The following is a 23610-nucleotide window of genomic DNA, read 5'->3' on the forward strand; positions in this document are numbered from 1 at the left end:
CCAGCTCCAACTGAAGCACCTCATCCCTTCAAGGTCCCCTTCTTACTTGTGTACTGCTTAGATAGGGTTGCCATACGTCTGGAATTTCCAAGACATGCCCGTAATACTGCGGTCAGAAGCAGCATTCAGATGGAAATCAGCAAGAAAATGTCCCGGAAAATCAGGACATATGGCAGCCCATATCGGCAGTGTCATTTTTGCCATTTTCACATAAAATATCTCAAAAAGCACACACCACCTTCCCGCCCCACCACTACTCTCACCCTACTGCAGCCTCAGCTTCCTCATGGGGCTTCTCCTGCCCATATTGCAGCTAGCAGCTCTGCTGAGGTTTGATTGGCCGTGGAGGCAGCTCCTGGGTCCAGCCTAACAATCATCTCCTCCGTTTCTCTGGACACATTTGGCGGAAAGTTTCGGAGAGAGGCTTCAGTGGTGAGCGTGAAGGGCGTGAGGGAAGAAGGGAAAGGAGGGGCGGGGGAAGGGGTACGCGGAGCTCCTCAGGATGGCTTCAACAACTTTTGTGTCCGTATTTACACTTTTTGAAATATGGCAACCCTAGATTAGAACGGCATCACAACTCTGTGCAGCCTGTCAAATCTAACTTGATAATGCCATCACTGAGAGCGAGTGAGGGCAAGGGCAAGCGAAGACAGTGACAACAACAAAAAAACACGACCCAGTTTCCCCAAAATGTTAATAAATTGTCAAAAAGGAGAGGCACCCCCCCCCCCCGCACCCAGCAAGATGGCGTAAAAAGATGGCTTAAAAGACTGACAAACTTTCAGACTCGGCCCACATCCTGATGGACTGCTCATTCGGCAGAGCATCAGACTCTTAATCTCAGGGTTGTGAGTTCGATCCCCACACTGGGCAAAAGATTCCTTCATTGGAGGGGGTCAGACTAGATGAACCAGGGTGGCCCCCTCAAACTCTACAATTCTATGATTCAACTCTCCTCCAAGGAGCTCAAGGTGAAATAAATTGGGGGGGGGGTTGTTCCTTTTTATAATCGCAGCAGGCATATGAGGGAGGCAAAAATAATGTGTTACAATGGGCAACTTCCCAGCCAGGCAGAAGCCAGGAGGTTGTGCACACCCCTCTCCTTTCCCCATCCAGACAAGCGGACACACGGTCAGACTTGAAGGACACATCCTGGCAAGCAAAAGCCCTGTAGGGGGGCCAGCGAGAGGGCGTGGCCTGGAAGGAGTCCCAAGGGCTGGGCAGAGAACTCCTGGGGCCCACGTTTGACCTCTGGCCTCAAGGGCCCACAGCCCTGCTCAGGGTTGGAGGAAGGGGGGTGCAGTAGGGGGCAAGCCGCCCCAAGTATCACCACTGAGGGAGGTGACAAAATGCTGGGCAGCACTCAACGTGGGGCCTGCAGCGCGCCTGAGCCACGCATCTCTCCTGGAAGTGACGCGGAGGCTTGGGTGCCCACAGGCTCCCCGCTGCCCCAAACGGTCCACCCACCACTTTCCCCTCAGCTGTAGGGTGGAGCGTCCTGCCCCAGCTCGCCCCACTCATGGGTGCAGGGCATGCGCGCTGCCCCAGGTGCCTGATCGGCTTGCTCCACTGCTGGCCGTGCTCTAGACAATGACTGGAAATGGTGAACAAGGTTCATTGGACTGGGCAATCTTGCCCTGCAACACACATTGCAAGGCAGCATTAAATGTACAGTGGTACCTCGGGTTACATACGCTTCAGGTTACAGACTCCGCTAACCCAGAAATAGTACCTCAGGTTAAGAACTTTGCTTCAGGATGAGAACAGAAATTGTGCTCCGGCGGCGCGGCAGCAGCAGTAGGCCCCATTAGCTAAAGTGGTGCTTCAGGTTAAGAACAGTTTCAGGTTAAGAACGGACCTCTGGAACGAATTAAGTACTTAACCCGTGGTACCACTGTACTGGGGGGATTTGTTCTTCACTCACTTGAGTCAACAGGAAGCTTCAACCGGCCTGGGCAAGGTACCCTTTGTGTTGAGTGCACATCCCCAAAACACGTCCCATAATCCTTTGCCACACACAGTGGAACACCACGCTTCAACACTTGGGGTGAAGTCAATGCGGCTGGTGCTCCCCGAAGGCAGAAATTATGAAGCACACTGCCCTGATGTCATTTTACCACACTATTTGGCTGCTTTGGGCTCCGTCTGTCAAGAACACGGCAGTCACATTTTTCACACATTAGCATCTCGGCCATGAAAGCTAGAAACTCCCCCCCCCCCCCTCAAAAAAGCAGACAGGTTGTTAATAATCACAACTCTGTTCTTTGTACAGTGTCTTCAGCCAGCAAATAAAAATATAGGGAATAAATCAAGGTTGCAGAAGCATTTTTAGGCTGGGGGCTGCATTACCCCCTGGGCTAGTTTCTGGCTGGTATCTACACACACACACTCCCCTTAAATTGATATGGCCACACCAAATTTGAAGGCCTCACATGCTAATGAACTTCCCTTATTTGTGCAGCTCCTGTTTATTTCACTGAGTCACATGCGATAAGAATTTGGCACTGTTCCCACGTGGACCCTTTGTGACACTGGTGCAGGCAGCTGCCTCACCTGGGCTGCCTCTTGGCAGCTTTCCAGGCTCACACAGCTCTTTCCCAGCCAGAAAGGGGCAAAATCATAAAGCGCCCTGTGTAGCTCAAAAGCTTGCACACACACCAATCAGAGCCTGATGGGGGAATATCGGAAATGTCCTTCTGCTGAGTCAGAGCCAATGGTCCATGGAGCTCCCTATTGTCCATACTGACTGGCAGCAGCCCTCCGGGTTTTTGGACAGGGAATCTCACCCAGTGCAACCCAGAGGTGCTGGGGATCGAACCTTCTGCCTGCTGCAACAGAGATGCTCTACCACAGAGCCACTTCCCACTGCCTGATGAGAACAATCATTCTCTCCAGTGCTGTGCCATCTCCTGCCTTTGTCATTCCAGGGCAGGCGATCTCCAGCGGTCCGCTTTTTAAGATTATGAGCACGGAACAAGAAACAAAAAACGATGCTTCCTGTAGCCAAGAGAGCACAGCCAGCTCCCCCTCTTTCCTTTCTCCACACGCCTCCCCCCCCCCAAAAAAAACCTAATACTTGTTCCATGCAACACCCTGCCCCACATTTACTGAATGCCTTCATTTTCTCCTCCTTCCTATCCCTTTTGGACTAATCCTTCAAAGCCTCATTAGAACTTTGACCCAAGTAAAGTGATTAGGGCTTGCATAATCCCATGGAGAAGAGAACAACCCCCCTTTTCTGAAACCTAGCCCCATTGGTTCCCCCCTCAAGGCTATGGCACACACACACACACAGAGGAGAAAAAAGGGACTCATAAACACCCCATGCAGTTTACAGCCTGTGTGAGGAACAGTCTTGCAGGGATGACTTGAGTTCACAAAACAGGTTGCTGGAAATGTGTTTTTTATTTCCCCCGCCAGGCCGGCCTGCGATGTTTTCAGCTGCGGCCAAGATGGGGGCCGTCACAGCTTTGCCTTGAGAAAGATCCTGACCCTGAATTAGCGAGAGGAAACTTCTTCCAGCGAGGGTGGGAAGGGTTTGCCTGGGGCTGGCATGCGTTCCGGAGATCCCGGCCACAAAAGATCGCTCCTGAGGCCAGCCACTCAGTCGTCCCCCTCCAAACGTTCCTCCCTCTTCCACCATGGCGTTTGCCGACCTACTTGAGAAGATCGGGGGCATGGGCCGCTTCCAGGTCCTGCAGGTGGCCTTGCTGGTCACTCCTGTCTTGCTGGTCGCCAGCCACAACCTGCTGCAGAACTTCTCCGCCGCCATCCCCGACCACCACTGCCGGATCCGGCTGATCGGCAACGCCACCAGCCCTGGCCATGCAAACAGAACCACTCAAAAGCCAGGGGTGGAGGAGGAGGACCTCCTGTGGATCTACATCCCCAAAGACGTGGCCGGGAAACCGGAGAAGTGTCGCCGGTTTGTTACACCCCGCTGGCACCTCCTCAATTCCAGCGCCGATGACAGCCACAATGTGACACAGGTGGACACGGAGCCGTGCTACGATGGGTGGATCTATGACAACAGCGTTTTTGTCAACACTATCATCATGGAGGTGAGAGGGCCTGGGCGGCAGGTTGGGTGGGGGTCAGGCTGCCATGGCATTCCACGTGGGTTCCACGTGCAGTGATGTTTCATAGGGGATAGCTTTTCAAGGCAAGCATTTGATAAATGACTTGCACCACATCCTCCTGCAGCCCCATGATGTCTGGGACTGGTGAGGATTGTAATCCTGAGGGCCACAGCCCCCCCCCCCAGCTCAGTCTCTGCTAATTGGAGACATCCGAGGGCCAAGGCGGGACATGGCGTTGAATGTGTCTTTGCATTTAATGGGCAGGTTTTTTCTCCCGCTAGAACTAGCTGCTAATTATCAGGATCCGTGGCAGGGAGAATTTAACTATCTCCTAGCCCATTGCGCTGGCAAAGAAAATGTGAGTGCTGAAAGTGGCTAGTGGCCTTTTTGGGGAGTGTGCCAAACCTCAGAACAGACCTCTCTTCTCTCTTGCCTGGTTCAAGGCTGCAAGCCTGTTCCTCATCAGTCTGGGCCCAAGCAGGGTGTGGCAAGGGCTTGGAGGAGCAGCTGGCCCTCACAGGCTCCTAATCTGGGACCCCAGTGTAGGCACGGGGGGGGGGGGGAGCCAATTCTGTTCGTATTTATAAGTGAGCCTGCCTACTTCACACGTCCCAGAGCAACGTGCAAACTGAATCACAGCCACCATTCTTTGAAAGGCGTGCTTCTCTGAATTTTACAGTGAAATTCTCCAGACATGCAACCTGCACACAAATACATATATACTGGAGTAAGTTGCATATAAAATTATACATGCGTGTGAAGATTGCATGTAAAAATGTGTTATCTTAGGGAACATTGTTTTGCAAAAATGTGTATACTAGGCAAAACTTCACAGAAAGATTTCTATATGTGAATCAATAATACAGTGGTACCTCAGGTTAAGAACTTAATTTGTTCTGGAGGTCTGTTCTTAACCTGAAACTGTTCTTAACCTGAAGCGCCACTTTAGCTAATGGGGCCTCCCGCTGCCGGCGTGCCGCTGCTGCACGATTTGTATTCTCATCCTGAAGCAATAGTACCCAAGGTACTATTTCTGGGTTAGTGGAGTCTGTAACCTGAAGCGTCTGTAACCTGAAGTGTCTGTAATCCAAAGTATCACTGTATTGGGAGAAATTCACACCAAATTGCTGATGAATATTCAGGAGGACTATTTTTTAAAAAATTGCAACCTGGCATGGAAATATGGAGAACTGTACTTAAGATTGGAGGGCTGGGGGCTAGGCTGCTTTTAAAGGGGGGAGGGGCGTATTCAGTATAGGTAGCAAATACAGTCACCATCATGCTTTATATCTTATTTTGCTTGGCCACTGAAATCCTGCCACCATCAGTTGCTAACTACAAGAGCAAAGTGAAACTGCCACAGTCAGTAGCAGTCTACCTCTGATCAACCAGAGGCCAGGGAATAACAACGGAAGAGGGCTATTGCCTGCATGTTTGGCTTGTGGACTTTCCATAGGCACTTTGGCTGTCCAGCGTTGGAAGTAGGTTACTAGGCCAGATGTATATTACCGCTCTCTTTCAGCAGGACACTTGCTTTCATGCTGCAGGGAACAGCCACATCGACTGCCACAGCGTAGGAAGGTTAATGTTTCAACTGGTGTTTTCTGTGCATGCCATCTGCCTGTTTTTCATGTAGCAATTCTTTTTATATAGATAAAAAGGTTAACGTAGCAAAAAGGTAAAATGTACTAAAGCAGCAGCAACCCTGTGTTTCAGTTCACCATTTTTCTCACAGTGTAATTCAACAAGCAAGAGGAAGGGGATGTGATATCAGGTAATAGCATGCAGAAAATTCCACTGAGGAGGGGGAAGCATGGGACAATCTTTTTAGGCATAGCTGTCAACGTTTCCCTTTTTTTAAGGGAAATTCCCTTATTCCGAATAGGATTCCTCACAAGAAAAGGGAAAAGTTGACAGCTATGTTTTTAGGCCTTTGGGCACATTTGGATTTTTGAGCAAGTGCCACGGGCATCGGTTGCTCTTATCAATGCTTCCCCCACCCCACCCCGCTCCACCGAATCAGCACCTGCCTACAGTGGTACCTCGGGTTAAGTACTTAATTCGTTCTGGAGGTCCGTTCTTAACCTGAAACTGTTCTTAACCTGAAGCACCACTTTAGCTAATGGGGCCTCCTGCTGCCGCTGTGCCGCCAGAGCACGATTCCTGTTCTCATTCTGAAGCAAAGTTCTTAACCTGAAGCACGGTTTCTGGGTTAGCGGAGTCTGTAACCTGAAGTGTATGTAACCCGAGGTACCACTGTACTTCGCTTTTCCAAAGGATCTGGGCAAAAGTCCCATCCAGCAGAGTTGACCACAGCTTTGAAAAACGCATAGAGCTGAAAGAGGAAGTGAGAAAGAGTGTCAATCTTTCAACTTCCTCCTTTAGCTTTCTGTGCTTTTTGACAGAGAAATGGATAGCGGTCCTCACCACCTCATCACCGCAGAGGCAGGGTGGGGGCTTCTCCAGAGAGAAGACCTCAGAGGTGCTGTAGTGCCCTCAAGTGCCAAGTTGGCACCCCATGCTGCAGACCCAAAGATTGGGGGGCTGATGGGAGTTGGGAATTCAACAATATCATAGATAGCATCAGATTCCCCAGACCTGCTTTAGACCTCCCACCACCCAGCTTCTCCTCTAGGGGGCGACACACTGAACCACACCTCCCCCTAGTGGTGGGATGTTATACCTACAGCATTTAACTGACTGACGCAGGTGGATTGCGTTTCCTCTTCTTGTGTGAAAGGGTTGCTTTGCCTGCATTTTAATGCTCTTCCATTCCATCCATGCAGTGGGATCTGGTGTGTAACCTGCGGACCAGGAGACAGATGGCACAGTCTATTTACATGGGGGGAGTTCTGGTGGGCGCTCTCGTGTTTGGGAGCTTAGCTGACAGGTGGGTATCTGTGGTTGTTCAATATATCTGCTCAGGGGTGGAGAAGCTCAGGCCTGGTGGGTGAAACAACTCAGGTGGAGGGTGGGGGAACAGATGAAGATGTGAACTGCTGTCTCAATTAGGCTTGACGAAACACCGGCCTCAGCAGCACTGTTCCCGCAAAGGGGCATTGTGGGAAATCAAACTGGCAGGCCGTTTCCCATCCAAGTACTAACCAGGCCTGACCCTGCTTAGCTTCCGAGATCAGACAAGATCAGGTGTGTTCAGGGTAGTATGGCTGTAGACAGGCCGTTTCCCAAATCAGTTGCTAGCATCCGGGAAACCTGCAGCTTGAGAGGCACCTTGCTAGACTCTATCCCCCCCCCCATAAAAAAGAATCTGGGACCAGTCCTGCTGTTAGCATTCAGATTGTTGGTACTGTAGCAATGGCAATATATTCATGCAGTGTCCTGTGTTGCAGATTTGGGCGCAAGCCAGTTTTAAGCTGGTCCTACCTGCAGATGGCCGTTGCGGGACTGTGCACCGCTTTCTCCCCGAATCTCACAGCCTACTGCGTCTTCCGCTTCCTGGTTGGCATGTCGTACTCTGGGATTATCCTGAACTGCATGTCTTTAGGTAAGAGTCGCAAGGCCCAGACCGATGAGGCCAGTTGAGCACCATTATCTCAGAGTCCCAGGGATGGTAGAGAAACTGGTTCGGCCTGCATTTTGAAGCAAGCCAGCCCAATTCGAAGCTCTTGGGTGCCTGGATTGGAAAGCATCTATCAATTCAATGATGCACCGTTCCAAAGGAATTTTTGGTTCTAAAAAATGCGCATTTTACAGGAAATGTGCCAAAAGAAAAAGTAAATGCATTTATTAAAACAAACCCAGAGTGGAAGTGATTGCATGTATGCAAACTCACACAGAATGGAAACAGCCAAATTCATCCATTCCCTAGCTGGGACAGGGTAGATGGAATGGTACAAATTAGAATTTTCGTAAGATTTCAGAATTTGATTGTGGACCTTGCGAATTTTGTTCTAATTTGTGGGTTGATGCCAATTAAGCTTTATTCAGAGTAGACACGTTACTATTAATGGTCCTAAGTTAGTCATGTCTATTCATTTCAGTGGGTGAACTCTGAGTAGGACTTCCATTGAGTGCAACCCTCCGTTTTTAAATGCAACTTTAAGGCCACTTTGGATGGAATTCAACTTTGTGCTAGTTCCATCCAAGGAAGTATTTCTGCTTGCCAGGTGGAACAATCTTGACCCTGTTCTGCCAATGTGCTGATCTTGGGGTTCTCCTGATCCTCCCGAGCAGATTTGGGGAGGGGAGTTCAGTTGTAGAGGTTTCCACTAGTGCAGCAACATCGTTGGATCGGGCCCTTTCAATCTTGTTTCATGATTTTAAGGCTATGATGTTCAGCATCAGCTAGGTCAATTCAATTCCTCCACACCAGAGGTAGGGAACATTATTCTGCCCAAGGGTCTCATTCTTCCGTGAGCCACCTACCAGGGGCTGCCTGCCAGTGTGAGTTAGGGACCAGAGGACCAATGAAGCAACAGGTGAGTCTCTTACCTTTGCACAACAGACTGCATTCCAGCATTCCAGCCACACACCAGGGTGGCTAAATTAGTCCTATTTGGGCCAACAAGGAGGCCAGGGGAGAATTAGCTGTGGGATCCCAGACCGGGTAATCTTCATAAAAAGGGGAGGGAAGGAAGAGAAATAAAAGAACAAGCTAAATTCAAATTGAAAGCCAGGCGGAATAGCTCTGTCTTACAGGCCCTGCGGAAGGAGGTTAAATCCTGCAGGGCCCTGGTCTCATGAGACAGAGCATTCTACCAGGTCAGAGCCATCACGGAGAAGGCCCTGGCCCTGGTGGAGGATAATCTGACTTCCTTAGGGCCTGGGACCTCTAAACTATGATTATTCATGGACCTTAAGGTCCTCCGCAGGGCATACCAGGAGAGGCAGTCCCATAAATAGAGCTTTGGTGTCCATCATCTTGGCTCTTTCTCTCCCTCAGCACTGCCCCTGGCCCCCTGTTGTGAACAAAGCATCAAAACCCTGCAGTATCTACCATTTAGATTCACCCCACCTCTCCTCTGAGGTGCTCAAGTTGGTGCACAATTCAGGGATGGGCAGAAGATAGATTGGGATCGATTAATAGGCCTCTGGGTGGTTTGCAGTGGGTGGACCAGCAGTTCTGATTCCCAGCAGTTCGAACAAAGAGCAGCAGGTGTTTTTCTCCAAAATCAGTTTGCTGAAAGACTATGCTTGGAGGAAAACCAGGAGTGGATGTAAAACGACTTGGAAGCTTGGTTCTGAACTTAGCTTGTGTTCAAAAAAACACCCTGTTCCTTTATTCTGCATGACAGAGATACTACTTTATACCTGGCTCCTGGCTTGGGGTTGTAGCTAAACAATGAACAAAGTTGGTTCCACAATTCTGATCCTTCCTCGTATTGGTATACATGGTTTCCCCCATTTTATCCTCACAACAACCCTGTGAAGGAGACAAGTGTAAGAGATGGTGACTAACTGGGTGTCACCTGGTAAGCTTCAGTGGTGAGTGGGGATTTGAACCCAGAACTCCCTGGTCCTGTTTCTACACTTGTCTAACCACTGCTGGCTCTCTTGTAAGAGAATTAACCATTTGAAAAGTTGTCAAAGAATTTCAGCAATGACTATCCTGGAAAAACACCCCCCCCCCAACATTGTTCTATTTCTACCCTAAGCCCAAATGTGAAGATCATTCTCCCTGTTTCCCCCACCCCCACAAAAATCCGAAGGGTTAGAGAGAGCGGAAACTGAATCAAGCTCACCCATTGAGCCTCATGGTTGTCTCTATCCACTGAATCACACTGCCCCTTGCTCTGTAATTCCAAACATTTCCGCTCACAGACTTAGAGGCTGGTGCTTTTAACACCTGCAAGACAGGTCGCTATGTAACGGGTGCAGCTTTTACTCCAGTGTGGAAATGGAGCAGTGGCTGAAGCTAGACCTGCTGGATTTCTGCCTGCCAAGCAGCTGCGGGAGGTGCAGGGGGAAAGCTTGCTTTTGCATGGTGGCATGTGGAAGAGTGTTTTCGTGTTTGCATTTTCTTGCATTCCTGACTCCATTAGCTGTGTTTTGCCCTCAGCATGTTGCTGAGCTGTACAAATATTTATCCCCCTGGTTTGGCATACCTGGCTCTCATTTGCTTTGTCACACGCAGAGAGGAGAGGCGCAAAGGGTGGGTGGGTCACATGATGTGGAAACATTGGAGACGGATTGTGGGGGGAGAGAAATGCCAGGCTTGTTTGGTCATATGGGAATAATTAATGCAAAACAATATCTCATTTGATCTGCCCTGTGCTAGATTTGCCAACTGACCGGAAAAACACACAACCTGGCCTGCTCTTCTGCTCCTTAACAGCAGCTTGACAGGGTGCAGAAGGGAACAGTGCAGAAGGTGCAGAAGGTTTGAAACAGTTGAACAGTGCAGCAAGGTGCAGGTTTTCTATGGGATGAAGAAAAAGTAGCATTCTCAGCTTGTAATATCTGCAGAACCAGTCATTGTTAAAAGCAGGGGAGCAGAGGGCAAGAAGAGAGTTGGCAACCCTTGCTGCACCCCTACTTTAATAAACATACACTTCTGCAGAGAATAATCATATAATTCTATGATTCCTATCTTCCTAGTTAGATCAGCCCTTTATCCAGAAACACAAAGACTAGAATCTTACCTTATTTTTATGAAAAGGACCATAGTTCCGTAGCAGAGCATCTCTGCAGAAGGCCCCAGGTTCATTCGCCGATGGCATCTCCAGATAGAGGTGGGAGAGGCTACCTGTCTGAAACCCAGGGCAGACTCTGCCACTCAGTGTAGACAGAGCTGAGATGTATGAATCCCAGTGGAATATATATGTGTGTTGTAACACTGTGACACCAGAGGGCGCTGTAGAGCTAAAGTTAGAACTGAATGAATTTTTACATTGTGAGCTGTAAAACGTTTTTTCCAGATCATTTGCAGAGCGTTTTTTTATAGCTGTGTAGATGCAGCCCCTGTTGCTATATAATGATTGACTGATCTTTGCTCTCTCTGTGTTTCCTTTAGTCCTCGAGTGGGTACCAACCAAAGTGCGCACGATTGCTGGGACTGTGGTGGGATATTCCGCAACCACCGGGCAAATCATCCTTCCTGGACTGGCCTACGCCCTCCCAGACTGGCGCTGGCTCCAGTTCGCTGTTTCAGTGCCCTTTCTCGCCTTCTTTGTCTACTCCTGGTGAGCACACATCATCCCTTTGCAGAACATGCCCTTAATTAAACCCTTGAACCCTAGAGAGCAGCCAGGGTCTCACCCAACAGCTCCTGTGACTTTTGCCATGAATTGCTGCTATGCGAGCATTTGGCCAAATGGCTCATTCGCATGTTAGTCCTGCTACAAGCAGGGCTGGCCCACCCAGGGGCATCTTGCCCACAGATGTTAGGGGCGCGGGGCACCAGGGTGCCAGATTTTGGAAGGCACCACAGGCTGAGTGTCCGGGAAGGAGAGTCAGGGCGTGCTCCCTTCCCAGCTCTGGGGCAGCCCTCTCCTCTCCTCTCAGCCACCCATCGGAACCCCCTGCGTCCGATGTTAGATAAATTCAGCTCCGGTCCTTCGAGCTGATACGGCTCATCTTGGCTTGAGCCCAGCAGAGTATAACCCAGAGTCCGCAACGAAAGGATGAGGCAGGTATGGCTACATTGCTACACTTTATTTCTAAGCTATGCTGAGAGCATACAAATATACATCTTGTCTCTGTGGGAAGCAGAGAGCAACTCCAACAAAGAAATGACAGTACAAAGGAAACAGGAAACCAGTAAACGTCACATCCCATCTCCCTTTCCCGTGGGAATCCAACAGTATCTGGACTGTGGAATGAAAACATAGTCTTGTGACTACCAGGAGCTGCTCAGTGAGGGAAACAGAAACCAACATCTGACTCAGGGAAACCTGTTTGCATCCCCTTCCGCCGGGGCTACCTAGGTGCCTGGCAGGTGCAATTGGGAGTGTGGGCGGGGTGGGCATGTCTCTCCCACCCCTCTCTGGCCTCGTCGCTGCCTGCGCGCCTCCCTGCAGAAGCACCCTGTGCAATCCCAGCACCAAGCAAGGATGGGACAGCCGGCAAGCCACCTGACCTGCTTGCTGGCCCTCCTGTCGTGCGGACTTCCCCAGATGGGGGCAGGTAAGGGGCACTGGGCACTTAGAGGGAGGCGGCGCAGGAGGGCGCGGGAGGGCATCTGGGCTGCGATCTGGGTGCCTCTTACCTACATGCAGCGCCAAGCACGCGTTGGACCACACAATGTAAACGAGCCGGACCGAAGTCCCCGCCCCCCCTTAAGAAAGGTCAACAACTCTGGGAAACGGGGGGGGGGGGCACCAGAGAGATATTTGCACCACGGCACTGGATATGCTTAAGGCAGAAAGCAGAAGTTGCCCGGGGTACTGGTTCTACTGTGATTGTGTCTCCAACAGTTTGAGATTTGACTTTTTTTTTAACCCTGCCTAGGTGGTTTGCAGAATCCGCACGGTGGTTAATACTCTCGAACCGACTGGAACAGGCTGTGAAAGTTCTTAAGAGGGTAGCGCAGATCAACAGGAAAATGGAAGAGGGAGAGAAACTCAGCACAGAGGTACAAAGACGAATTGAGGTTGTTGATGCAACCAAATTCACAAGCAAGGGGTGCGCACATTCTGTGAATCCGTGTCTGTTATGTTGGCTGGATGTGTTGTTGTTTTTTAATGTGAATCTTTGAATTTTGAAATATTCAAATGTGACTCAGTTTGGAGGGAACCTTTAGGAGAAACACAATACAGCTATACCTTGAATCTCAAACACCTTGGCTCCAAAACAAATCGGCCCCCGAACAATCGAAACCCGAAAGTGAGTGTTCTGGTTTCCGAATGTTCTTTTGGAAGCCAAAAGTCTGACAGGGCTTCTGTGGCTTCTGATTCGCTGCCGGACCTTCCTGCAGCCAATCGGAAGCCACGCTTTGGTTTCCAAATGTTTTGGAAGTTGAACGGACTTCCGGAACGGATTCCATTTCACTTCCAAGGTACGAATGTATTAACATATTGGGGGGGGGGGGACACACACCATATGAAAACACTTCCTTGCCATCATTAGTATCAGCGTTATTTATATATTACATCTCTCTGTCACTTTATACAAGAGATAAAGTCTCAAAGTGACCTGACAAAATGAAATACAACAAATAAAAGCAAGTTAGAACCAGAAAGAAATTAAATGAACAATAGAAAACGCTCAGTGGTCCAGCTAAGCCAATATTGTCTACACTGACTGGCAGCCTCTCTCCAGGCTTTCAGAGACTATGTCTCTCACTGTCCTTCATGGAAATGCCAGGGAAGGAACCTGGGACATTTTGCTTGCAGGGCATCTGCCACTGAGCTTACAAACTCACCTGTCCATCACCTGACATTGCATGATGACATGCACAGGACAGGTAAAGCAACAGTTTCAATTAGCACCAAATGCATGCTTCAAAGGCAATGGAGCATTCCTTTGAGCTGAAGCTTAAACTGAGCAAGGAAGGGTGCCAATTTAAAAAGGGAAGGAGTGTTCCTTTGCAGCTCAAGGTGGGAACCTGATGTCATATGATGCCAGGTGACAGATGGGTGCACAGCTTGGCCCACTGCTCAAAGTGGTCCACCCATTCCTGCCCGCCCCCGCCCCCCTGAAGCTTTGCAACAACCCTAACAGATAGGCAACATTCTGCTTAAATGCCTCCAGCACAGGATTTCTGGGCATGTTCTAAACCCTATCTTTCCCTCCTTTTCAGCTGAGTACATGTTTATTTACTGGAGTGCACATATTTTTAAAAACTGTGAACCCAACATTATCCACCTTTGCAAACGGGAATCATTCCCTGCACTCCTAGTATTTGGCGGTTACAAGCCACTACTTAGGGAGTATTGCACTATGTGACACACGGACAATCCCCAGCAGGTTTGGTGACTCAAGAGATAGGACTGGGGAAGGTTGTCAGTCACCCAAGGCCAATGGCAGACTTCCTGAGGTCCTTTAGGCTCTGCCGCCAGTGCCTCTGCCAACCTTTGCCTTCATTCTTTCCTTAAATCGGGGCAGTCCAAGAAAGCTCCTGCATCAGTGACGAGTAAGATCAACCATTTGTTCTCCTTTTCTTCCTGTAGGTCTTAAAAGCTAGCATGCAGAAAGAATTGTCTCTGACACGATCATCCTACACAGCTGTCAGCTTAGTTCGTACACCCACCGTGCGCCGGATCTCTTGTTGTATTTCCAGTGTCTGGTACGCTTTGATTGTTACTTTTCATCCCTCCGCTCCTAAAATTCAAATACTCTCACCAGGGCTGGAAACCTGGTTTTCAGTTTCTTTTTAAAATGCAACACTAAAATTATCAAGAGGTTGAGTTCCTAATTACAAAATTTTAGGATGTTTTAGGTGATGTTAAAACATTCGAGTGAATGGAAGATGTTCCTGATTAGATGGGGAACAGATTATTATTATTATTTATTTATTTATTTTAAGTACATTATTTTTAACCTAACTGCTTACAAACCTATGGCTGTCATACACTTTCTCTCCAGTTTCTTTTTTCCAATATAATTTTTTTATTTAATTTCCAATTTCCCCAAAAAACTGATTTCAAATTGAATAGTTACGTTGTTTCATGTATTGACTTCCCACCCACACCACCAGAGTGCTTTTATTCAACCCATTTTTCTACGGCATTATATGTCAAAACTCTATCTCCAGTTTCATACCCACTGTGACATAAGTGTACATTGTTTAAAGCCAAAATAAATGATCTCCTCCCCCACCCCCGCTCCAGAACAGTTGCTTTAGTCCTATGAAAAATTACGTAGATTTAATGGAATAAATGTTATGGCTCATAGAGTTAAACCAACACTTTGATCCTGTGGACATTTAGAAGTCAAGTTTATCCCCAAATCAGATTATATATTTGTGCCACATATATAAAAAAGAAGAGTTTAGAAAGAAGGTACAGTCAAATGCCTTGGTTGTCAAATGCCTTGGTACTCGGACGTTTTGGCTCCCGAACGGCGCAAACCCAGAAGTGAGTGTTAAGGCTTGCGGACGTTTTTCAGAAGCCAAACATCCAACGCGGTTTCTGCTGCTTCCGATTGGGTGCAGGAAGCTCCTGCAGCCAATCGGAAGCCGCACTTTGGTTTTTGAACCATTTCGGAAGTCAAATGGGCTCCTGGAACGGATTAAGTTCGACAACCAAGGTACTACTGTATTTGGTGTTTGTAGCATCTTTTCCAGGGCAGGTTGTATCTTAGGGCTATGGAGTGATCAACAGTGTGAGTGACACAAGATTATGTCCTGCTGGAATCTCGTTGCATTCTGTCAAATTGGTAACAAGCAAAATCCATACAGCTCTCAGCTCCAAAAGCCATTACTTTGTGTCAGAAGTAATGGCTTTTGGAGCTGAGAGATGTGTGGTTTTTGCTACCCACCACAACCAAAACCTGCACATCCCTTGCCTTTCTTTCTGTGCCAACTCCTTTTTACACCCCGTTTCCAGGTTTGCCAAGGGACGCGGGTGGCGCTGTGGGTAAAACCTCAGCGCCTAGGACTTGCTGATCATATGGTCGGCGGTTCGAATCCCCGCGGCGGGGTGAGCTCCCGTCTTTCGGTCCCAGCTCCTGCCCACCTAGCAGTTCGAAAGCACCTCCGGGTGCAAGTAGATAAATAGGGACCGCTTTATAGCGGGAAGGTAAACGGCGTTTCCGTGTGCTGCGCTGGTGCCGGCTCGCCAGAGCAGCTTCGTCACACTGGCCACGTGACCCGGAAGTGTCTCTGGACAGCGCTGGCCCCTGGCCTCTTAAGTGAGATGGGCGCACAACCCTAGAGTCAGACACGACTGGCCCGTACAGGCAGGGGTACCTTTACCTTTTACCTTCCAGGTTTGCAACTAGTTTCGCTTACTACGGCCTCGTCATGGACCTCCAGAACTTTGGCTTCAGCATCTACCTGATCCAGGTGGCATTTGGCTGCATCGACATCCCGGCCAAGCTGGGTGCCGCCATTGGGATGAGCTACATCGGACGGAGAACTACACAGGCCTCTTCTGTCATCCTGGCTGGCTTAGCCATCCTGGCCAATATATTTGTGCCCCAAGGTAAGCTGAGGTCAAACAGAGGTGGTGAACGTCATCGCTGCTTGGCACTGTGCATAGCCACCGCTTGCACCCGTTGCTCTGAAAATCAGTCCCATGAGGTGGTTTGGCGGCCGATGGCACTTAGTTGGTAAATCCCCTCTCCTCTTTCAAATTGCTACAGTCACTGGATAGCTTTCCTTTGTTAGGGTTGTTTGTTAGTTAATGCATCAGAATGACTCTGGTAGATGCTTCCTTGATGGGAACAATTGGATGGGAGAGCTTTCTGGAATACCGTACTTAAAATGTGAGGTTTACTCACATTGAAGTCTTGCCAGGATTCAAGAGATGCCATGATAAAAAATAGGCAGGCAATAATCCTTAAATGTTAAAAATATCAATAGTCCAGTTCAAAATGGAGATTGCTCTCTGGAGGACAGCAAAGAAATATCTTCCCACATTGCAGGTAGGAAAAAATAATAAATAATAAATAAATCTTTATTTGTACCCCACCCACCCTGGCCGGAGCTGGGCTCAGGGCAGCTAACATCATAAAACTAACGCAGCATACAATGAAAGACTGGGTATTAATCTAGAGAGTTTCAGCAACTCAGAAATGATTTCAAATCAGCAGAATTCACAGCGCAGTCCTATGCATGTTTACTCAAAATTCCCACTATATTCAATGGGACTTATTCCCAGATAAGTGAGCCCGGGATCTCAGCCTAAGGCTGCAAACCAATATAGAATTATCTGAGAGTAGAAAAAGAATGTGTAGTGGCAGGAAGAAGTATAAATTGCATTTTCTGTTGTTCTCCTTCCCGCAACAAATGTCTAGAGGCTACGACATCGTAGAGTCCCCTGTTGATGACTATCTAGCCACCACGCTTTCTGTGATTTAGCTGCAGATCCTCCTGCAGTTCCCTGGACTTGTTGGTAGCTAGGAAAAATAAAATAACCATCAAGGTGTAAGGGATGGAAAACTTACCATAACCCCATATGTGTCTCCTGACTCTTTTCCACACAAGATCTATACACCTTGAGGACCTCCCTGGCAGTGCTTGGGAAAGGATGCTTGGCTTCATCCTTTAATTGCCTCTATCTCTACACAGGCGAGCTCTACCCAACCGTGATCAGGTAAGTCTGCACCTCTGACTGTCACCTCCCCTTTAGATTATATGGAACAACTGGCAACATTTGAGAAAAATTGGAGCCGGTGGGCTAGAGTATGATATCTCTTTTATCATCTGAACATGCAGCTTTCATCAAGTACCAGTTCTGAATCCAGACTCCTGATACAGCAGCACAAAGCCATTCCCGACATGTCACAGAAATAATTGCCTGGGCAGTAGCAAAGCTCATTAAGAATATGCTTGTTACTTGGATGCCCCATCAACGAGGTGCCTATTTGCATGTGAGAAAGAGAGATCAGAGATATCAAAGACCACAAACATCCACTTAATGCTGTCTCATATAACTTAGGAGCACAGGAGGGACTAAATGTCTAACCACAAAAATCATAGCAGATTTGACTTCTTCACACCCAGAAACATATTTCTAAAGCCCCTCACTGAAGAAATTTGCAAAAATTAAGCTTCACCCCCTAAAATGGCACAGCTTATTGGCAGTGGTGTAGCATGGGTTGCCAGCGATCAGGGCCACGCCGAAGGGGTGGATGGAAGGGAGTATGCTTGCGATCCACGTCACCCAGGAGATCATAGCTGCCAAGATAAGAAAAGAAGAGTTGCCCCATTGTCTGGAGAGGTCACTTCCTGATTTGCATGGAGAAGCTGTTTTCAACAAAGCCCAGCAACGGAAGTGCAAAGCTGTATTGAGGCAGCACCGGGTGTTGACATTTTACACCCCTAACAATTTTGTGCCTGGGGCAACCGCCCCTGTGCCCCCCATGCTACGCCGCTGCCTATTGGTCCAGCTAGCTCAGTATCGCCTTATGCTGACTAGAAATATCTCTCTAGGGCAGCAGTTCTCGACCTGTGGGTCCCCAGATGTTGTTGGACTACAACTCCCATCATTCCTGAACTCTGGCCTTGCTAGCTAGGGATGATGGGAGCTGTAGTTCAACAACATCTGGGGACCCACAGGTTGAGAAAGGCTGCTCTAGGGTTTCTGGCAGGGGTCTCTCTCTCTTTCCTAACCCTCCTTGGAGATGTCAAGGATTGAACCTGAGACCTTCTGCATACAAAGCAGATGTTCTGCTGCTAAAATACAGCCTTTAATGCTCATTGGTGCCTGTTCAGACATTCAGCCCAAAGAAGCTGTGCCAAGCAACTTGTGGCTCAGCCCCCAAAGCAGCATCTCTGAATAATCAAGTCCCACAAAAAATATTCCCCCCCCAAAAAAAAGACACCCAGATCTTGGTTCCCTTTTTCTGATTTGTTTACTTGTTTAAAGAACCAAGATAAACCAACCTTTTGTTTTTTACCATTTTATGGTTTCTCCTTTAAAGGTTGTTTTCTACACTTGCAGACAGACCGGGATGGGGCTAGGAAGCACCCTGGCTCGTGTGGGGGGCATAGTGGCGCCGATGGTAAAAATGACCGGGGAATATTTTCCATACCTCCCACCTCTCATATACGGGACAGCCCCAATTCTGTCTGGGATTGCCGCTTTCTTCCTGCCAGAGACACGCAACAGGCCGCTCTCAGATACCATCGAAGAAGTTGAGAGTGGGTGAGTCCCTGTTTGTGGCCTCCTGGAAAGGCATGGCCAGGGGGAAACTTTCGCAAGTCTCCATTCATGAGTCCACAGCACATCCCATCTTCGCATTTCTCCGCCATTAAAAAAAAAATAACGAAAAGCACAATTTGTATTTATAAATGCATTTATAAATGCATGTTTTTGAGCCTGTTTCCTCACAAAAATTTATGCATTTCTAAATATATACTTTATATATATTTAGACATTTCCTAATGCATTTGAATTTTGTTAAAGAAATTTCTTTATACGCCTCCAAGCGACTTACAGAAGGGAGTAAACCATGCCATGCACAGGCTGTCATACATGTGGAGGAAAACCTTCACATGTTGCAGAGATTCCAAAAAATAGACCAGAGGCAATTTTATTTCATCCAGCAGAGCTTTACTGCTACTGAAGGCAATGTAATGGTCACTAATCCAGTACATTCAGGATTGGCACTGTCCACAAGAAACTCATTTGCAGCATTTACAAAAACTTATAACACGACTGAAACTTAACTCTAAGCATAATATGTACAGAACACCACACCAGAAAGAAGAGAGAAAGAGAAAGTAAAACCCAGGCTCCTTCTGGCCTGTATTTATAGTCAGCATGACCTTAATTGAAAGACATAAGAGAACCAGTTCAAACCAGCTTCCCAGAAGGTATAACCCAAACAATCATGACCTTTCTGCCTGTTTCTCTCACACAGAGAAGCTTCTAGTAGCTTCTAAAATCCTCTTGTATTAATCAGAATAGGAAAGATCTCCACGTATCAGATCAATACTTTCTGCACTAAGAAATGCAAACTGACACAGGCAACTCCCCATTTATGCATGGTCAAGGCATGCGTGACCATGACAGCACGCATCGCCACATACCCGGAAGTGGCATGAAAAGGGGCAAAAACGGCCCATTTGATTCTGGCTGCAGACCCATTTGACTCAACTTTGCAGAAAATTCACATTTGCTCATTTATGTGGAGCGATGCAAATGAAGGCTGACTTTCAGAGGGAAAGCTGCCATATAAGGAAAGTAAAAGAAAAATAAATTTGAGTTTAAAGGGAGGGGGTCGGGAGGAGCAGTAAGATCCTGGTCCAAAGCTATGGCCCCTGCAGTCTGCAGCTGCCTTGAGATGCTCTGACAATGTCTTGCCTTTTTATCCCCCAACAGACAGGTGCCAGAGCAACATCCCCCTACCAAGGACCATGAGCAGGTTTTGCTGCAGAAGGTGGGCCAGGAGATGCCCCAGGAACCTGGACTGTGCTAAGATGGGGGCAGAGGAAGCTGCTGGCCATCTGCTGGGAATCGCCATGCCTTGAGCATCCTCTGGAGGGAGGGAGGAGGGACGAGGGAGCGTCAGAAATTGACATGAATGGACCAAATAAAACAAAGAATCTCTCTGGGCACAGGCAGAAGATCAGGCCGAGCCTTTTTGCTTGTGGCAAAACGATGCAGAAACCGGCATTTGGGGTGCAAAATTCCAGATGTTCTTGCATGGGCATAGCCAGCATTTATGTTAGGGGTTCAGAACACCCACCTGTCATCACCCTCTCTGGCTCTGTCTAGCAGATTCGGAATGAAACGTCTCAACAACAGTTGTTTTAAATTACTTTATTTTCACCCCAAGTGCTCAGAAAAAAAAATCTGTAAAAATATTCAGTTATTTGAAAACTGGGAAGCTAAATAAAAAAATTAACATCAGGGAGTAGCTTTCATGTCGTTGTCAAGTATATTTTGGAAAATTACAAAGAACATGCCTTTTTTCATCTTTTTGTTTGTTTGTTTGTTTTATTAAACTAGAACAAGTTTTCTTGGATTTGCTGAAAACCTTTTCAGCACTTCCTTCTCAAATTCCTTTTTTCCAATGCAGTTTTTCTATGCACATGCAGAAAGCACATCTCCCCTGCCATCAATGACCTTAAGTATTCTTGCTGCTGTCGTGGCATACATAAAGAAAGTTCTATCCTTCTTTGGCACCAATTGGCCAACAATGCCCAGGAGAAAGGCTTCTGGTTTCTTCAGAAAGGTATATTTAAATACCTTTTTCATTTCATTGTATATCATCTCCCAGAAAGCCTTAATCCTTGGGCACGTCCACCAAAGGTGAAAGAATGTACCTTCAGTTTCTTTACATTTCCAACACTTATTATCGGGCAAATGATAAATTTTTGCAAGCTTGACTGGTGTCATGTACCACCTGTATATCATTTTCATAATATTCTCTCTTAAGGCATTACATGCCGTAAACTTCATACCTGTGGTCCATAACTGTTCCCAGTCATCCATCATAATGTTATGTCCAACATCTTGTGCCCATTTGATCATAGCCCCATGGGTTCTTGGCTTTTGTTTTAAACAAAAAAGCAGCAAGTTCCTAGCCCCACTATGAAGGCAGGGAGTTCAAGTACCTGGGGCCAATGCCTGGTGCTCACAAAAGTGACCTAGGGGAAACAGAGATGTTATTTGGTGTCCCTTTTTGTCATTTCTCTGTGAAGGCATGCCACCTCCATGCACAGTTTGAGGGATCAGGGCTTCCACCTGCTCTGGGGCTGGTCAAACAGGTGATAGTCATGACAGCATCACAAACTTTGCTGACTTGTAGTCCTGCAAAGGTGGTCAAGGTCGGTGAACAGAAAAATCTAAGCTGTCTCAACAAACCTGCAAGGTTGAAGGGGGAAGGCAAGGGATTGAAGCTTGTGGTGTAGGGGCAAGACCTTAATTTCCAGAGCTGTAAATTTGAGTCAATTAATCAGCAGAACCAAAGGAAACCTGTTCAGAGATTAAAAGGGCACGCAGTTTAACTGGGAAGCCACTTTAAAACATTTTTTTTAAAATCTCAAAGCTGGCACCAGCAGTGGGCAGGGTTGGGCATATCTCAGGACCCAGAGGGGGTTGGGCAGTGCCACTCGGGACCTCTGCCACCATCCTCCCTACCAGGGAACACAGATGCATAAAAATTGGCAGGCCGTCAGCATCTAGCTCCCCACAGTGGACATTCATTACTAATTCCTAAGTTGCAATGAACAGAAACAGTTGTGGGCTCTGCTTACGTTCTTAACCTGTGACCTCCACTTGTTGTTGGTCTACAACCACCAGTTTCCTCACATCCTGATAATACTAAACCACAGCTGGGTCATTTGGTGCCACTGAATGTTGGGAGATTCAGGGCTAGCAGTGATTTCTGCATTGCAGGGGGTTGAACCAGCTGATCCTTTGGGTCTCTCCCAAATCTACAATTCTAAGACTCTACAACTCCCATCACCCCTGAACATTGGCAAGAAGAAGAAGGAGTTGTTTGGATTTGATATCCCGCCTTTCACTCCCCTTAAGGAGTCTCAAAGCGACTAACAATCTCCTTTCCTTTCCTCCCCCACAACAAACACTTTGTGAGGTGAGTGAGGCTGAGAGACTTCAGAGAAGTGTGACTAGTCCAAGGTCACCCAGCAGCTGCATGTGGAGGAGCGGGGAAGCGAACCCGGTTCACCAGATTACGAGTCCACCGCTCTAAACCACTACACCACACTGGCAATGCTGGGGCTGGAGGAAGCTGAAGACTACTATTGGACTACTGGGCTAGTCCAATCTAGTAGCCCAATAATCAGGCTGGTTTGCTGAAAAATGAAGATCAAGCTACATTCTCAAATGTCACCACCAACCATTGGCTAAATCTCTCATCCACAGAGGAGACTGGAAGTGCTGCAACATTCAGATATTTTACTCTGGACCATGAGTAGGGAACGGATGGCTCAATCAATTTCAGTTTTTCTCAGTATCTCATTTCCCATCACCCCCCCCCCCATCTCACATTCTGTTCTTCACATTGCTGCAGTGATTTGCAATTTTTGTTTTTAATGCTCATGAAGATTCGTCAGCATTTTAGTGCAAATTTCTCCCAATAATGTTTCTGTGTGCAGTTTTGACTAATATGCACTTTTATCCCAAGCAATCTTCTCCTAACGTAATACCTTTTTGGGTGTGATTTTTCACCCATGCGTGCATTTTTTAATGCACACAGTCCCCCTAATATGTGCATTTTTGCACACATGGTTGAGTTGGAAAAGTGTGTTGCAAAATTCAGAGACGTGTGGAATTTGAGGTATAGTGCTTTCAGGTCAGAAATATGTGCATTGCATAGTTCCTCATTAAAATGCAAGCAAAATCAAGCCGCTGCCCCCCCCCCCCAATTCCTAACCATGAGAAATCAAACCTTAAAACTCCCTTCTCTCTTCCACCAATAACTTTCTACAAAGGCAGAAAGGCTAGGAAAAATTGCTTTGGTGAAAATAAAAGAAAGCGGAGCTTTTCTGCCTGCCAAATTGGGGGTTCTATCCAGCCAGGCTCCTGGATATGAATAGAGCACACAGGCCCTGCCAATGGGAAATGAGCAAAGAAACGTAGGAGAAAATAAAACACTCTCATCTCCGCTGTTTTCTGCAGCCCTTCTCGACGGCTAAGACCTTTTTCTCCCCATGAAAGGCCCAGCTGTGTTCTATGGCAAGCTCACCCCATTAATCTAGGCCCGTGTTCCAGCGAGTTCCCACATACAGCACTACTCTGTACAAAGGAGAGATGTTTTAAATCTCACAGCTGTTTCCTGTCTGCTCTGCTTTGTACAGTGACTATGGAAATGGGCTTCTGGCCTGCAGATCCACTCACCTAACTTGTTATTGTTGTTTCTCTGTCCCAGTGGCACCGATGCTACACCTCACCGTACACTTAAGCTAACCATGGTTTGGAAGATCGGAAATGCACAGGGCACCGTGGTTTGCTTTGCCAAGCTAAGGTCTTCCACAAAGAAGCTCAACCCAGAT

The 23610-nt window shown here is 47.7% G+C and overlaps 1 protein-coding gene across 2 annotated transcripts; it reads left to right on the forward strand.

Annotated features, from left to right (window-relative positions):
- The first annotated feature begins 3312 nt into the window (after positions 1 to 3312).
- On the forward strand, positions 3313 to 20500 carry LOC114586967 (solute carrier family 22 member 6-A-like). Of its 2 annotated transcripts, XM_077920239.1 has the most exons (10): positions 3313 to 4061; positions 6866 to 6969; positions 7430 to 7584; positions 11053 to 11221; positions 12489 to 12612; positions 14150 to 14265; positions 15909 to 16123; positions 17128 to 17236; positions 18587 to 18790; positions 19970 to 20500. In XM_077920239.1, the coding sequence occupies exons 1-10, from the start codon at positions 3642 to 3644 to the stop codon at positions 20064 to 20066; spliced, it is 1713 nt and encodes a 570-aa protein (XP_077776365.1). In that variant the 5' UTR covers positions 3313 to 3641; the 3' UTR covers positions 20067 to 20500. The 2 variants fall into 2 exon arrangements, with proteins under 2 accessions (XP_077776365.1, XP_077776366.1); XM_077920240.1 differs by lacking the exon at positions 19970 to 20500 and having other exon boundaries at positions 18567 to 18725.
- The last annotated feature ends 3110 nt before the right edge of the window (positions 20501 to 23610 follow it).

Source organism: Podarcis muralis, chromosome 16 (genome assembly GCF_964188315.1).
Source record: "Podarcis muralis chromosome 16, rPodMur119.hap1.1, whole genome shotgun sequence".
Lineage (NCBI taxonomy): Eukaryota > Metazoa > Chordata > Lepidosauria > Squamata > Lacertidae > Podarcis > Podarcis muralis.

Excerpts from the sequence above, each read along its gene's own strand:
- LOC114586967 (XM_077920239.1), top strand. The coding sequence starts at position 3,642 with ATGGCGTTTGCCGACCTACTTGAGAAGATCGGGGGCATGGGCCGCTTC. Across the intron at positions 12,613-14,149 it reads GAGAGAAACTCAGCACAGAG|GTCTTAAAAGCTAGCATGCA; the intron begins GTACAAAGACGA and ends TTCTTCCTGTAG. Across the intron at positions 14,266-15,908 it reads TGTTGTATTTCCAGTGTCTG|GTTTGCAACTAGTTTCGCTT; the intron begins GTACGCTTTGAT and ends TTTACCTTCCAG.